The sequence below is a fragment of the Haliaeetus leucocephalus genome, unplaced genomic scaffold, assembly GCF_000737465.1.
Source record: "Haliaeetus leucocephalus isolate CR32 unplaced genomic scaffold, Haliaeetus_leucocephalus-4.0 Scaffold587, whole genome shotgun sequence".
NCBI lineage: Eukaryota > Metazoa > Chordata > Aves > Accipitriformes > Accipitridae > Haliaeetus > Haliaeetus leucocephalus.
The window spans coordinates 347,842-363,915 of NW_010973023.1; the positions used below are offsets into that span (position 1 = coordinate 347,842).

The 16,074-nt window shown below is 40.0% G+C and overlaps 1 protein-coding gene across 1 annotated transcript in view; it reads right to left on the bottom strand.

Annotated features, from left to right (window-relative positions):
• Window positions 1-16,067, bottom strand: part of LRRFIP1 (leucine rich repeat (in FLII) interacting protein 1) — a 116,277-nt gene extending 100,210 nt beyond the window's left edge. The window contains exon 1 of the mRNA XM_010577883.1: window positions 15,978-16,067. Within this exon, the coding sequence (XP_010576185.1) occupies window positions 15,978-16,067 (90 nt within the window). The remainder of the gene's footprint in view (window positions 1-15,977) is intronic.
• Between the last annotated feature and the right edge of the window lie 7 nt (window positions 16,068-16,074).

Consider the following 16,074-nt stretch of genomic DNA (forward strand, 5'->3'; position numbering starts at 1 on the left):
ATTGCTTCACCTCTCAGACAATGGGAAACAGCAAGGTGAGGGAAGAGACTGCTCAGAAGTTAAGAAACAGGGGATAAAGATGCACCAGAACTGGGTTCTGCTCTCATGTCTACACTAGTAAGGCAAGACTTAAGCACCATTTTCCCCTTATCTCTTACAGAAGGGCAACTGCCTTACTGGTACACTGGGTGGACCTGCAGTCTCATGCCCCCTCCCTTAATGATGGCACAACTTCCAAGGAGCTGTTAAAATCAACACGAGCACTTTATTTTCAAAGATATTTTAAGGTGTAAGATACCTGCCTCCTTTTTCTCCTCCCCTTTTTGTATGACCAACTTATTTGTCCTTTTTTCCCCTTCTGAATAAGCATTGCAGTTGTAAAACGTGGCATTTGACTGCCCCAGAAGCATAGATTTTCCCATGGTACTCTGCCAGGATAACTTTGCTCTTGGTTTGAGTCAATGTCCAAGTGAGGAAAGTTCACTCTCCATTCCCATTCCAGCCATAACCCTTTCCCCTGGAATTTCCAACAACACTATGGCAGAAAAAGCCACCAGACAACAGAATAAAACAGGCTCCTGTTTTCTGCACTTCACTTAAGCGTAGAGACAAAAAAAAAAAAAAAAAAGACTAAAAAACGTTGATTTTATGAGCTTAGAATATTCCATAATGAAGATAGCTGACGTGAACATGAGATGCATGAAAATGAGAAAGCAGTTGCACAGAACATTGATTATCTTCTAAAAGCAGTAACATTAAAAAGCAGTCAAGCAAAACACAGAATACTTTGACATCTGACTACTGAGTCATTCGATGGCATTACCGTCATTTTTCTCTCATGCCCCTGAACTAGCCCATTTCTAAAATAAGCACTGCTTAACAAACTACAAAGGTTTCTAGGAAGCTGTAGGTTGTTGGGGTTTTTTTGTCTTGGGATTCAATTTTAATGTAGCATAATCTCAAAGCATAAGCAACCAAACAAGATGAGGAGATAAACCAACACAGTGAAACTTCATTGCTCCGCTCAGACTCTGCCCTCAGTTTGGAGATCTTTTATTTAAGAGAGACCTTTATGCTGAAAGTTTTATTTCAATTTTTTTTATGGAAAAAAAAAAGTGTTGTACTGAGCACTGCCAGCCATACAGTCTTTCAAGGGTCTCCGTCTCCAATAAAACTTGAGAAAGAAACAAGGACACTTTGAAGTCAATATCCATATTGATTGAGTTGCACAGTGTCACAAACAGCAGTGGCATAGCCAGGCTCCTGAATGAACTGCTTTCAAGAACCAAGGAATCTCAGCATCTCATTAATGAAACAAGACTCAGGAGTAAGAATCATGCATAAATAATTATTCCTGCTCTTCAGAGATAAAGAAGTTTGAATTCAGCAGAAATAAGACCAGCAGCTGATGAGTAAGAGCACAGAAGCTGGCCAAGAGCCATCACTTTAGGGAATGAAAATATTTATTGCATACCCCCACCCAGCCTAAGTATTTTCATGCCCTGTAAAAACAGGTCTGGTTTAAAAAAATATTGTACAAGAAAAGTTATTTCAAATTAATAATTAAGAGAACAGAAGATTGTCAACAAGACCCATTACATTATATAAAAACCAAACATCACTTTTGTACTTCCCAAAGTGTTCCCTGTACAATCAGGTCACACTTCAGAAAGAACTCACTGCAATGCTACAGAATTGGAAATTAAATCCATTTATACAATTGTCCTGGTTTGGCAGTATTAGGATGGATATTATCTCACTGCACCCAGCCTGCCTGCATTCCTGTTGCAGAACTGAAGCAAAAGCAAACTGAAGATAGTCTGGCAATAAATAAATAAATCACATAACTACTGTACTAGCCATTTCTAAAGCAAGTATAATATTTTGAAGGAAACAATTCAACATATGATGTTAAGTATCTGGATTGCCCTTATTTGCCATACCGTACTTCCCTTCTTCTCCCCAATAGTCATCAACTAGCAAATCAGCCAGAGTAACCACTTACTGTGTGTGACTCAGATGGAATTCTGTCAAGCTTAACACATTAAAGAGAGTACTAGAAGCAGCATGTTGTTTCTATATATAAACTGACTGTCTGGTGCACAGTATGTCCGAATAATATGGCCTTCCTGACACTGAATGCAAGTCCTCCTGGGTGAGTAAAAAAAAAAAAGTCTCTCTTTGGAGTTAGTTTCAAATGACCAAAGCACCCCATAATGTTCTCAAGGAACAAGAATGCATATAGAACAGAAATAAAAGTGTTATCCAGTCTTTTGTAGTCACACCTACCACTTATGCTTGACTGTTTAATTTCTTTAAGTTAGTAAAAGCCTTTCATAAAGCATGTCACCCAAAGAGGCAGAAATAAAGACTGGAGCACAGAAGTAGACAAAATACTTCAGGAGTTACAAAGTAACTACACAGAGGGTTACCTGCCTACTATCTTAGGCTGCAGCATCAGACCTTGTCAGCTGCTGCTTTGCTCTGCACCAGTATCAGACCTTTCCCTCAGGTGGCCTTTGCTGCCTTCCCCTCCATCTCCCCACACCTTTTCTTTTTTAAAAGCAACATACTGAAAATACATCCAAGAAACCTTCATGCATTTACTAATAGAAGAGTGCGGGGTTTATCCTACACAGAAATAAATACACCTAAGGTTTCCACCCCCCATCTAGGCATAACACAGTTAGCCATGATACAGTTTATAGAAGTCTGCAGGTCTTCCCAAGATGACACTTGGATTTGTAAGGCTGCTAGGCAGGATTTCCTGTAATGACCACAGTGTAAATTCTTGGAACTTCAGTAAGTTTAATGTCAAAACTCAAGTGAAATGGATTTTTGTAATGACTACTGACAAAGGCTGCAGAAAGGATTTAACATGTCTAGGTTTCAGAATGCTTGTTCTTTGCTTTAGTACATGTCTCTCCAGCATTAGGTAGCACTGACTCTTTAGCACGGCATTATACTCCTCATCTCAGGTGCTACATAGCATGTTCTTTTAAAGAAAACTCTTGACAGTGTTTGTGTCAGCCTTACTTTACCAGATTGAATAATCAAACTTGGTTATATGGACACTACATTAACAGTTGATATCAGTACTATTTAAACTGTTAGGGACTTAAAATAATTATTATATTATCTATACTAAGCACTCATGACAACAGTTTTGATCCTCAATCCTACAGATCATTGACAGCAGGAGGAAAATCAGTGTGTTGTGACGCCTGATGTAAGCTCTCATGGCAAGACTGATGTGCAGAGCCTACCTCCAAAATGTAATAAAAATGTCAGAACAAGGGATAATGATATAGAAGCCACTCAAAAGTGTGAGCACTCAATACTGTTTGAGCACCCTTTCAAAAAAAATAAGTCCAAGACAACTTTTTAGTAGTGAAAAAGTTTTCATATGAACTCAGTGGCACTTTTCTTTCCCAGCCATGTATTTGAAAATAGACATTCTCCTTCCTCCTCATTTAAGAGCTTTTTTTTCCCTGGAAAGGGCTTACCTAAAATTCAAGATATTTAACTGTAAACAGTAATTTGTTTAAGTACTTTAATAAGTGGGAGTTCAACACGCAAACATTTGAGTATCAAGTCAGAACAAAGGGTTCAATCTTTGTTTACACAGTACTGTCAGTAAGTACAAAATACTACAGCTATATACATCTAATACATGATATTACCTCCTCACACATTATAGGTATACTTCTATTTTTGGTCACAAAAAGTCAGGGAGATCAGATCTCTTAAAAAAATAAGAAAAAATAATCTTTAAAGCTACATTCCTACCTGGCTTCAAGCAAACTAAAACAGATTTTTACATATAACATTAAGATTCAAAACTGGATATGACCTTTAGTGCACCTTTCCATGGGTAGAATGTTCTCATCCACAAGCAGATTTAATTAAATTTAGCTCTTTAGACTGATTAGAACTAATAAAGCAATCTGGTAATAGACCATTTTATTGTGTTTACAATATGATGTTTTGTTGGACTACAGTATAACAGTTACAAGTTGCAAGGCACTCTTTTTCATTACCTCTTCAACTACACTGACTTTATATGAAACTTAAAAGGAGGACTTAGAGTCATCATAAGTACTGGAGAAGATCAGAAGTCTATACATAAATTGTATGAAGGACCCTACAAGAGACATCACCAGAGGAGACTTTTTATTTTACATAAAAAACATACACACACATTTACCATATACAAGAGAACTATTTTAAAAATTGTGATTTTCATGCCCCCCACTACTTTATACTTCTGTCAAGCATTGGATCCCTACTATGTGTAAAAAGTGTTTGGGGATAGCTAGGTGGGAAAGAGTTGCATGCAATTCTTCAAATTGTACCACCTTCCTGCAGAGAGACTGAGCTTCTGATTAACTTAGATATTCTGCTGTAACAAATAACCTGCAGCTCTCCCTCAGGCTACCTATATTCTGATGGAAGAGTCAGGACACTTCAAATACAAGCTGAAATTCTCCATTTGTAACATCCACCAAAGAAATGCCAAAACCTGCTTCAGCAAACCTAAGGGAAAGTGTCTATATCCAGAGAAACTACCTTAAAAAAGCCTGGTAAAATTGCCTTTTCTTGTTAGCACAGCTGTACAATGCAGAGTATGGATAACAGCTTCTACTACATCGTGCTTTACCAGATTTTTATGTCCTTTAAGCTCAAATATCCAACTTCAAACATGTAGTAATGGCACTCTAACCATGTTTCTTCAGGAGAGGAGCCAAGTTCTACATTCAGTTTGTAGAAAGAGCACACAGAGGAAATTTCACAGAGAAAACATTTTAAAAATTCACACTTTTCAAGCAATTTTAAGAGGCCTGTAAAAAACCAAATAAATTAAAAATATATATATATCACACTATTCTCCATATCTCACCATTACAACCAAATTAAAGAATTTGTATCTACAAGATACTCTTACCTGGCCAGCGGACAGGAGTTACCCTCTCATGCTTGTTATCGTTCCACAACCCATTCCCTCATGGGAATAGGAATTCCCTGAGAGAGCCAGGACATGCCAAGACAACTTGCCTAGAATGAGATGGCGCTGAACAACCCATCGGCTCGGATTAAAGCTAAAAAAACAGCGTTGTTTAAGAAACGATTGGACAGCTTTTGTGTGGGGGTGGGACAGGATTACTGTATCCAAACTGGGTCTGAGCTATAATGGATTACCTGGAGAATCTGTGTCCTAACCCTTACTAACAAATGAGTTCAGTTTGAAATACACTACCAGGCTACACACACCTTGTTTAGTTGTATGACAAAAATTACCTTCACAGCTATTTACTGGAGTTCTTGAAATCAAGGAATGCTGCTGGGAATACATCAACAGCATAAGACATAAAGCAGCAGCCCTCCCCTGGTCAGGTCCTTTCTTTGCTTGTTCCTTTTTTCCCCTAACAGCAATTACCAGCTAGCAAATACAATTATAACTTTATCCTCAGTCTGACAGTGTATTTAACATTCAAATTGTGTCATTCAATTAGTTTAATGTCAGGAACAGTTGTGTTCAAAAAATGGCAAGTAACAAGAAGTAGTGAGAGAATAGGATAAACCAGCAGCAAAAACTCTGCCCTTCGAGAATCACGTTCTATTGGAGGAGATTACAATGAAAACCCAATTCCTTTATGGTTTACTACCACCTCCTGAGGTGTACCAAGCAGTCCTAGAAATGTTATACATAAGGTTTTTACACCTGATCACTGTATTCACAGAGCTCATATCCAAGATATTAGACTTTTTTTTTTTGGCACATTGTATTGATTTTATAGTGGAAAGACTGAACAAGCAGACTTGTTATGCTGCAGTTCTCCAAGAAGCTTGCTTCTGTATTAAAAAGGGTGAGCCCACCCCCCCCCCCCCCCCAAAAACCAAAAAATTAGGATAGATTGCTGTAAGAGCATAGCTCACTACAAACCCACTGATCTTTATTTTTTAATGGTAAATTTGTAGATTGCTTGGTTAGACAACAAGTTCTGGGTTACCAGATGCCCTTCTGCTAGCCTGAAAATTGTTGTTAAGTCTGACAGTACATATGTATTCCATCAATGATACAAAAGCATTTCACCAGCACATACAGAGAAACTTTCTTTGCTTGCTCTAGCTCACCAAATAATGATTTTTTTTTTTTTCCCCTGGGTAATTAGACAAGAATGTACAAATATTACCAAACCCACTGTGTAACCCTCTATAAATAAAACACTGACATTCTCTACATATACCAACATTATCCCTTTTATCCACACACAAGCATATTATTTCCCAGAGCCCCTGGATTCCTCCACAGTTCATGTAAAGGTTAGGTCACATCACTGTTTCAATGTACTCATTTCACATCAGGGCAGACTTACATTTCATATTTAACAGACAATGGAATAGCACAACCCTTGGGGATCACAAAAAATGTCCCAAAATTGCAGGGAGCTTTTCAACAGATGTTGATTCAACATATTTTGTCAATGTAAATCCTCTTAGAGCTCAGTAACACATTCAGCAAAGGAAGAAAATCAAGACCAGCACACACACATTTCATATACAAGAATGGACATTTTAAAGAAAACAGCTTATGGGAAATGCAGTTGCGCAGCGAAGCAATAGGGTTGTAGACCACTAAAATTTAGACTGACTTATTTTCTAAAAACATGTAAAGTTATATCCACTATTTTCCTAGCAACTCACTTGAAAGAGCTTCAAGTTTGCAATCAGAGAGAAACAAGAAGTGATTGCACAGATGGGGAAAAAAAAAAAAACCAAACAGGAGGCTGTTACCTTTTATTGTTCATAGTCAGCAAAAGCAAATACGATTTCACGTTTCCATGTGAAGATTGTAGTGCATTGGCACCAGTATAAACAGCCAAACCTGAAATATCTGAATCTAAAGCAATGTGTGTTTTAAAAGGGAAAAAACGTGAAGCTACAAGAGTCCGACAGGACACGGGAGCCCAGGGATTTTTCTGCATGTGAAGTGCACCAAGAGCCTTTCCTTGCTCTCCTGTCATCCTAGTATGTTAGCTGATAAATGCTCCATAATTAGAAGACCCAAGTGGGGATGCCTGAAATCCATCTGACCTGAGGGAACAAGTTTAAAAACCTGACCCAGCTTTTAGTGTGCCAGATACTCCTGTATTCTGTTTCTGTGTACTGGAAGAGGCTGGCAAAAGAAGACAGAAGAGACAGACTCAACTAAATTTGGTATTCAAATGTGGGATTAGAGAAAGGATATTTTGGGACATAGGAAGTACTCAAAGGAGGAAGGCAAAGAAAAAAAATTAAATTTAAATCAGATACTGGCAAAGGGAAAGGTCACAAGATATGCAAAAGCAGAGACCAAGAGGGAAGAAACATTATTCCTTTATGTTCCCTGTCTGTGCAGAGCTCTGTGCTCGAGGCATCTGTGGGACTGCGAGAACAGTCTGCAAAGAGTCACCAGTGGGACCACTTGGAACATAGGCATCATCACTTCATTGCAGGCAATAGTAAAACACAAGTCACTGACCAACCATTTAAACCAGTAAACATTCAAACTGCTTTTGTGGAAACTCTCTTCCAGTAAGCTATTCTGTTCAGGGAAAGATAAATCAATCTGATACTAATTACATCTAAAAACTGAAATTAATGATGTTATGGTAGGAAAAACCCAACTCTCAGAATCTATTTTTGAGGAACCCAGAAGCAGTTGGAGATACCATCTTGCTTGTTTCTTTGGTAGAAATTCGAATACAAGTTGAATAGTCCACTCTCATTCACATAAACCTTCTGACAGCTAAGAGGAAAGAAAATTGTTGCTCTGGAACTTAACTATTGTTTTTGCATTTCTTCATGTGCCAGTGATAACAAGCACTGCCCTACCAAATTACCAGATATTAAAAATAGGAACACAGCAGTGGTGATGCACCTGGCAATTTTGGTTTACCAAAAGCTCCGATTTCTTGTACAGCAACATATAATACAAATATAAAATCTAAATATTTTCTCAAAGAGCACAGGAGCTCACGAAGCATCGAAGAACTAGAAGGCATCCAGTGTTTTTGCAAGTATAGTGTCAGGATTAAGCTGTATCACAGAGGAAACTCTCATCTTGCACACAAATGCAGCATGCCGGAAGGAGAAAAGAGCTGTGAAAAAGAGCAGTGATGAACCAGCAAGGAGCTAGAAGCAATAGGAAATAAAGACACTTCCTAACCACATCTGAGACTAGGACATAGCTGGGATTTGGCACTATCAGATCACTTTCCCTGTTCGCCATCTCCAGCTCAACTCTTCAATACTGCAGCGGTATTTAGGTGGATAAAACCACAGCCCATGCCAAGCTGCTGCCTCCCAGGCTGCAGGCACACAGAAGGGCAAAGAAGATGCGACTGGACAAATCCACCTCTTTTCAGTTCTCACCCAGGATATTTTACTGAAAGTACATCACAAAGCAATCAACTTTCCAGTTCTAGGTCAGAAATTTTTAATGAGCAATTAGCTCAGACACTCATTTTTGTTGGCACCAAACAGTATCTTAAGTCCCTAAATTAACAAAAGTTATTTCAATCTATTGAGTGGAGCTTCCAAGTCAGAATTAGTCACTCAGTTTTAGACCAGAGTTGTGCTCTTTGTGTGCAGTTATACTCAATACCCAAAACATCCATCCTTCCTTAACCCAGAAATAGCTAGTTTTGTTAAAACTTCCAAATTTTTATGTCTGACAATAAAATCAAACATTTTTCAAAGGATTTGAAGACAAACACCCCAGCTTTAGAATTCCACACCCTAAAGTAGCACACACTGTATCACAAATTCACTCGCAGGAAAACACAAAACATTGAGGGGATGAAGGAACACAGAACAGGACTGCAGGCTAGATGCTGCAGTGCAAGTCAAGTCCATCTTGCGGAGACACTGCTTTGTTTAGCCAAGGATACATCCCCTTCTGCCCAGTTTTTGGTTTAGGCATACATCCACATCCCCAAACAAGCAACCCTCCCTCAGCTCTGGGTAAAGTGTTAGAGTTCGCTTGCGCCTTCCCCACTCTCAATGTCCAAAACTCTCAGCTGGTTAGGCCATAAAACTGCTCGTAGCTCTGCTCATCAGGAAATACTTCCCAAGCCTCGTCCTTCACTCTTCCCTCCACACTTCATGCCACTTAGTTAAGTTTGTTTAAAGGCAGAATTATGAATCCATCCAAATACACATAGGAAATGTCTTTGGTGCTGAGGTCTAACCAGTGAGTACTCTTAAGTAAGAACAGTTGTCAAACTAGTACAGCGGTCAGGGTTATGGCACATTCCTGCCAATGTGAAAGTATTACTCCTGTGCTTTTTCCCAGCCTCTGAATACATGACTTCTGTACCCTCTCTGTAGCCTCCAGAAACCAGTAGTTTTTAGCAGCCTGACCAGAACTTCCACATTTTCATAACAGAAAATTACGTCACATGGTCATTCACCTACCTGAAGTCATTTACACGCTGCAAGGACTGCATGGCAATTAGATCAGCTCCTCCCAGGTAATAAAAAATTTGAAATTCCTACCAGTGAAGTATTGCCTAATTTAGTATTTATCATGCCACACCAAGCTTTAATTTCAACACAGTTAAAGCTTCTACATCCAGGCCTTTGAGAGTTGCCTTACATTTCTTGCTACATACCAGCAACGCTGGTGGTTCTCCACCCTCAAAACATCTAAAAGTACCTGCAAATGAGCTCCAGCACATCAGACTACTCAGTTTAAGAGATTACTGTCCCCAGCCGCTAGTGTCATTCTCCTGGAAGAGGTTACACTACTCACAGGGCAGAGGATGAAGCAGCATACAGCAGCTCTTCAACAGCAGCAGTTTACCTTACAACATCTTACTTTTAAGAGTTTAAAATGAAATTACAGGCAAAGATGCTAGGCTGGAATCTAGCAGTCACAGTACCCTTGAACCACAGTGATCTTTGCCACAACAAGTCATCTCAGCTACCCATGGTATGAAAACCGCATTCACCAGGAATTGGCCAACACTAACTTGCAAGACTGAAGACCAAGCCTACCCATATGGATGCTTCTGAAATATATTTTTGCCTGACGTAATAGTCTCATTTCAATGCACATACTGGTTATTTTTCCAGCTTTAGCTGGGAAAGTTCTACTTCTTGTTCCCTAACTGAAATAAGGTAAAAGAAAAGGAGAGTGTCTTGGGAGTAGATGGTTATAGATGTCTTCCCATAAAAAGTCCTTAAGCACTTCCCTCATCTTTACTTTGTGATGAAAGCCCAAACATCAGCTATTTTTCTACTATGTGCAAGGCCAGCTATTCATCTCTAGTAGATTCAGGGTGATAAGCAAGAGCACCAGATAAGACCAGAAGCAGAGAAAGCTCCATGATTAAATGGCCACGCACTTTCCCTTCTTGGGAGCATCTCTGGTATTTAAAAGAAAAAAAGACAACACAACCAAAAACAAACAAACAAAACAAACCATGGTCTCAAAGCCACCTTACAACTATCTGAAGGAAAGTATGGCTTCTACTTCTCCCTCCACTCCCCCATTCCAATGGGCAACTTCTCCCCCAAAAAGTATTTCAACACAAGCAAGACAACAGCTGATATTTCAGAACTGCTATTTTAAGGTTTGCCTACAAGTGCTTATGTCTAGCTAGACAGATTCACTGCTCCTGGCAACCTGCTGACTTGATAGGAGGGACAAATACCTTGTTTCACAAACCCAACATGCTATGTGGATTATGCTCCTTGCAACAAAAGGATGGGGAAAAAAAAAAAAACCTGAACAGTGTTGAAAGCCTTGCAAGTACACTTGAGCTCCAACTTTATTCAGCAACAGCCCTGGAAAAACATCCTTCTAGATGAGGTAATGCTTAGTATTATATCCTGCAGACAAGCTCAGCATCTGGGCTTGCAAAGAAAAAGGCTGGGCTTCCCATGTTGTTAATCCTAACAGCAGTCTCTTGCTTGACTGAAATAAGAATCACAGTTCCTAAACAGCTGTTTCCTCGGACAGCAAGAGAACAGCTGAAGCAGACTCAGACCAGGCATGAACACAAAAACAGGCAACTAATTAATTAAACTTGCAAAAGGCATACTGTGAGGCGGATTGTGCATTGAGAGACAGGCTACAATCACCCATTTAACTAAAATTAGATGGGTCTTAAGCAAGACAAAAATCTTCTTAAACCATCCAAAGCTGCTCCTTCACACATTTCCTTTGGGAAAGATTACAAGTGATGCCAATGCCATTTGTTGGATACATAGACATAAAAACATTAGGGGAAAAGGAGCCTTCGATGAAGAAGAGCACATTTGCTACATAAAACCATCTCAATTTTGGAACAATTCTCCACACCCTACTTGCAAGGATTGCCTACAAAGTCCTCCTTCCTTCCTATATTTAGGTCAACCAGGCTGAGTCAAGCCCTCCATGAGCATCCCTTGCTTTCATAACTTTCTATTCTAGAAGACCTACAGCCAGGCATGCTTTTTCAGATCATTTGTTCTCTTGGGCTGATATGTTAACACTCATAAAAACAGAAAGTAATGAAATGAAAAAAATAAGTCAAGTACAAGTAACTGGTGCTACACAAAACAGACCCTTTCCAAGGTCTTCTCTTGGAATATTTATCTGGCTTACAAAAGTCTTCATGCATCTCTAATGCCAAATACTGCTCAGAAAAGTTCCACCACTATCCTACTGAGGCACACAGACCTTACACGAGCATTACCTACTATATCCTTAGGGAATACGCTGCTTTAAATGTGCTTGTTTGCACAACAGTTCAATAAAGTTAGCGTGGCTTGTGTTCCCATATATAAATATCCATTCTGCTTGGTTTAGCTTCGACTTTTACCAAATTGTTTCCATCTCTATTTATGCAGGTCACCCAAATTGTTGTATAAACCAGAGAATTCTCCCCCAAATTATCTCCTCTATTCATAAACCAGGCCTTTAGATTCTGCATACAATGATCATAGTATCTCTTCACTAGTCCTGAAACTCAAATTTAGGCTTTTGAAGTTACTTAGCGCCTTCTTACCATAACCAGTAAAGCTGGCTGGCTCATTTCACCTGCATTTTGAGCTATTTCTACAGCTACATTTTCTGCTCCATCACAGGAGTGTAACATCCCCATTTTTGAATCACTGAGAATGCAAGTCAATGCTCAAACCAAAAGCTTCAGTGAAACAATCAAATTTACAGTCCATAAACTGATCATGCCAGCTATTTAAAAAATAATAATTATGTACATATAAGTATGTAGGTGACAGTTCTTGAAACTTGGAAAGTGACATACAGTGTACGAAGAGTGAAGAAGCAACCCTCATAACTTTATTTTTACTATTAAAGAAAGTGATGTTATGTTGCTTAAATTACTAACTTCAAATTAATTACTAGCTAAAGAGTTCCACTCCATAAATTGCTGGATGAAAAGGAGAAGATTTCTAGCACAGAGATGACACAAGGCAGGATTGTTTTTCTGAGCAGTATAACATACATCTGTTTGCAGAACAGGGTGTAAATGACTTTCCTAATAAAAACAAGAAATTTACCTTGACCTTGCTCTTCCTCATTCAAGAAAATAAAACCCAGTAACTAATATTATTTGCCTATAAGAGAAATATGTCCTTTACACAGATGGCAGTTCCTTGCTGGATTTGCAAAATTCTTTCTGCTCATGTAACACTGAACTATTGCTGTAGCTAGCAAAGAGCACAGTGGAAGGTAGGAAAAAAAAAATATTCCCCTAGAAACAACGTCTCAAGTTATCACATCAAACCCATCTAACTCAAGCAGGAAAAAAGCAGGAAGCCGGCTCCTGTAAGGTTCAGCAGCCTAGGACTCTGCATTCCCAAATCACACATACACCAGCCCAAGAGAACGGTCAGGTGACTGGACAGTATATCTGTGCAACTACTGCTGGCTGTGCTGGCACAGACCTCAAGGAGTATCAAAATGCCAGATTTTGCAAACACTGCTGGCATGTATCCACAGAGAGGAATAAAATAGCCCCAAAGTTTCCATTGACCTAAACACAGAATAATCTACTGGCATCAACATGAGTCTGAAAGTGGAGAAGCCTATCATTGATGAGCTTTGCTTTCATCTGTAAGAGCTGACATCCAGAAAAAAAATAACCTCAGCAATACAAGCTAGGCGCGCATACAGCAAATCCCAAGTGGCACTCCATTAGAAGCTCAGAAGACCATGTTCTTATGTTAACTGTATTTATATATTTGCCATCCATTTAATTACAATGCAAGTCAAACTCAACAGCCAGATTTAGTGGTACGGTACCACTCTTCCCTGATGGGCAAGAAGATTTACAGTAACTGTACCTTCTACCTCCACTCTGAACAGGTCTAGATAAGAGGATAAACTACTTGCAGCTGATCTAGCTCAGAAATTGCCTCAAACATTCAAACTTACTACTACTGCTTAACATGACTAATACTATTACTAAACGCCTATCACTACAATATGCTTCACTTTTACCATTTCCTTCCGCTTGCTTAGTTACTTCCTCTCAAGACCGTTCTCGCATCCCATGGGGGTAAGGACTGCCTTCTTCACTGAGCAAGGCTCTCTTTTGATCTACGCAAGACTGCATGTACACAGCAAGACATCCTGGTTGCAAATTCAAAAAAAATTTATGCTTCAAATTAGAGGAGTTTAAGAGAGTTTTTACAAGTCTTAATGTGTCCCTATAGAAGCATGTAGCATAGCAATAACTGTTGATTTTTCAATGTCTTCTCACAATTACAAAATAAACCTGGAAAGTGTCAAAGCAGCACAATCATTTTGGAGGAAAACCAAAAGGAGAGAAGATGCACACATTTCAACTTACTCCCAGAGATCCCAAGGTAAAAGTACCTCTATGATAAATCTGGTTTGGATGCTCTTTTAGGCTCCCATCTGAGCACGGCAAAATGAGATTCTAGAATCTGCTAATAACTTGCAAGCACCTGTGGCTTCTGGATAACAAAGGAAGACCAAAGGAAAGAGAAGTGTGAAAATCTATGCACAAATGCAACATGTCTATGTCTCAGCTTTGCCTAAACACCTGTGAGGAAGGCTGGAAGAGCCTAAATCTCAGTAACCCTTGTATCCTTCTTAACATGAAGGCTCTCAGTATCTTTATTAGGAGGAGACAAAAGGCTTACTTTACATTTTTAAGAGTTCTTAAGATCATACAGAAGGATTCATCTGGGATCCCTTGTGTGGAAAACAGGCAGTTAAACAACAAAAGATTATAAGGACATAAAACCCAAGACAGAGTAATGCAAAGAGTTAAAATAATATGGGAAAATACTGAACCTTGAACTTGGCAGTTCACAGTTTTAGCACTCAAGGGAAAAGATAAAAGACATGCTTGTGTTGGGCTTTTTGACCAAATGGGGTTGTACTTTAAACAATTGCCAGAAGAAAACAAAACAAAAAAAACCCCACCACACCACCACAAAACAACACAATATTTGAGGCCTCAAACCACTGCACAATACAGTGAAAAGCAGTATATAAGCGACATAAAAGTGAAAGCAGGAGAGAAATATGCAACAGAGAAGGACAACCTAGGCCCCCTGTTACAGACTGATGTTTTCCTTGATCAAATGACAGCACAGGCAGGACACAGTTGTGGAATTTAAACCCTCATCCCGAAGGAATTCCTAGGATGTTATCATGACTCAAACTCTAACAGACAGCACAATCACTCTTACTCGCTATCTTCTGTCCAGGACATGAGACGTTCTTGTCCTCCTACCTCAAACTCCATCCCTAGGAACCTTCCTAACTTCTCATCATACTGTCACAAAACTCTGACTTCTGGAAACACACTATGCGAATCACTCACAGAGAAATTAGTCTACTGCATGTATTCCAAAGATGCTACAAACCACTTCAAAATGGTACACAAGAACAGTAAAGGCTTCCCATGTCACGGCTGCCATTAGTGATGTTACAGCTAACTCCATCTAACAGCCAATTGCCACCAAAAATAAGCTGCACATTAGCATTCATCTGATCCTCCTCCAGCTGTGATTCAGGAAAGGAAACCGAGAGAGACTTAAATCTCTTGTAGAAGAGCGATTTGTCTTGTAACCCATCTTGGGGTCAGACCAACATGAGGCAGGGAGGAGACACACATAACCAATCCTTGGGAAGGATGATGGACACCTTCAGCAGCAGCCAGCATCAGATCAGCTTAGACGCTGTGAAGAACAACCCCACCGACGCTTATCCCGATCTCAGGTTGGGGTTGCCCAGCTCCCCTATTGGAAGACTGTAGGAAGAAGGATGCAGAACAACCTGTATCAACTTAAGAAAACATAATAACCAAATTCATGTCATCCTATTCATCCTATCCTTGAACCAATGCAACTGTATGCAACAAGTAAGAATGAGGAGGTAGAAAGAAAACAGCCATTGCCTGGTTTTAACTGTTTAAAGTCAGATGAAGCACAATGTAGTGTCTAGTGAGCAGCAAGCCGAACTCATTAAATATAAATATAAGCCAGTTTCCAACTTTGATTGTACACTTGTGCCTACACGTAGCATCACCTCGCAGTCTGCTGGTTTACATTTTTTCATTTATCCATATCCATAAAAAACCCGAGTGGCCTATTTATTGGTTCTCAGACCTTAACAGCAACCTCAGCAGCAGCAGACAATTAATTTCCCCCCAATGAGGGGCTGGAGTGGGGAGGGATTTCTGCCCGGGCTGGCACTGTACGCCGTTTTCCTCACAGATAAACACTTTTAAGTGCTTCAGACTTAAGCGGTGCCCTGGCATCACAAAAGACGCCGACACCGCTGAGATGAATGCGATTTTTCTTTCGCGTTTCATCAACCTGCCCTTGAATCGCCGTCGTGCCCGTTGCCTGGGGGCGCGTGCGCGGCGGCTGGGGGAGCCCGGGAAAGGGCGGGGGGGGGGAGGAGAGAGAAAGGGGAAGGGGGGTTTTCGCCGCCCGCCGCTCACCTCGCGGGCGATCTGGTTGAGCGCATCGTCCTCCGCCGTCAGGCGCTCCCGGTTCGGCAGCCGCTTTCGCCCGGCCCCCTGCGTCCCCATGGCGGAC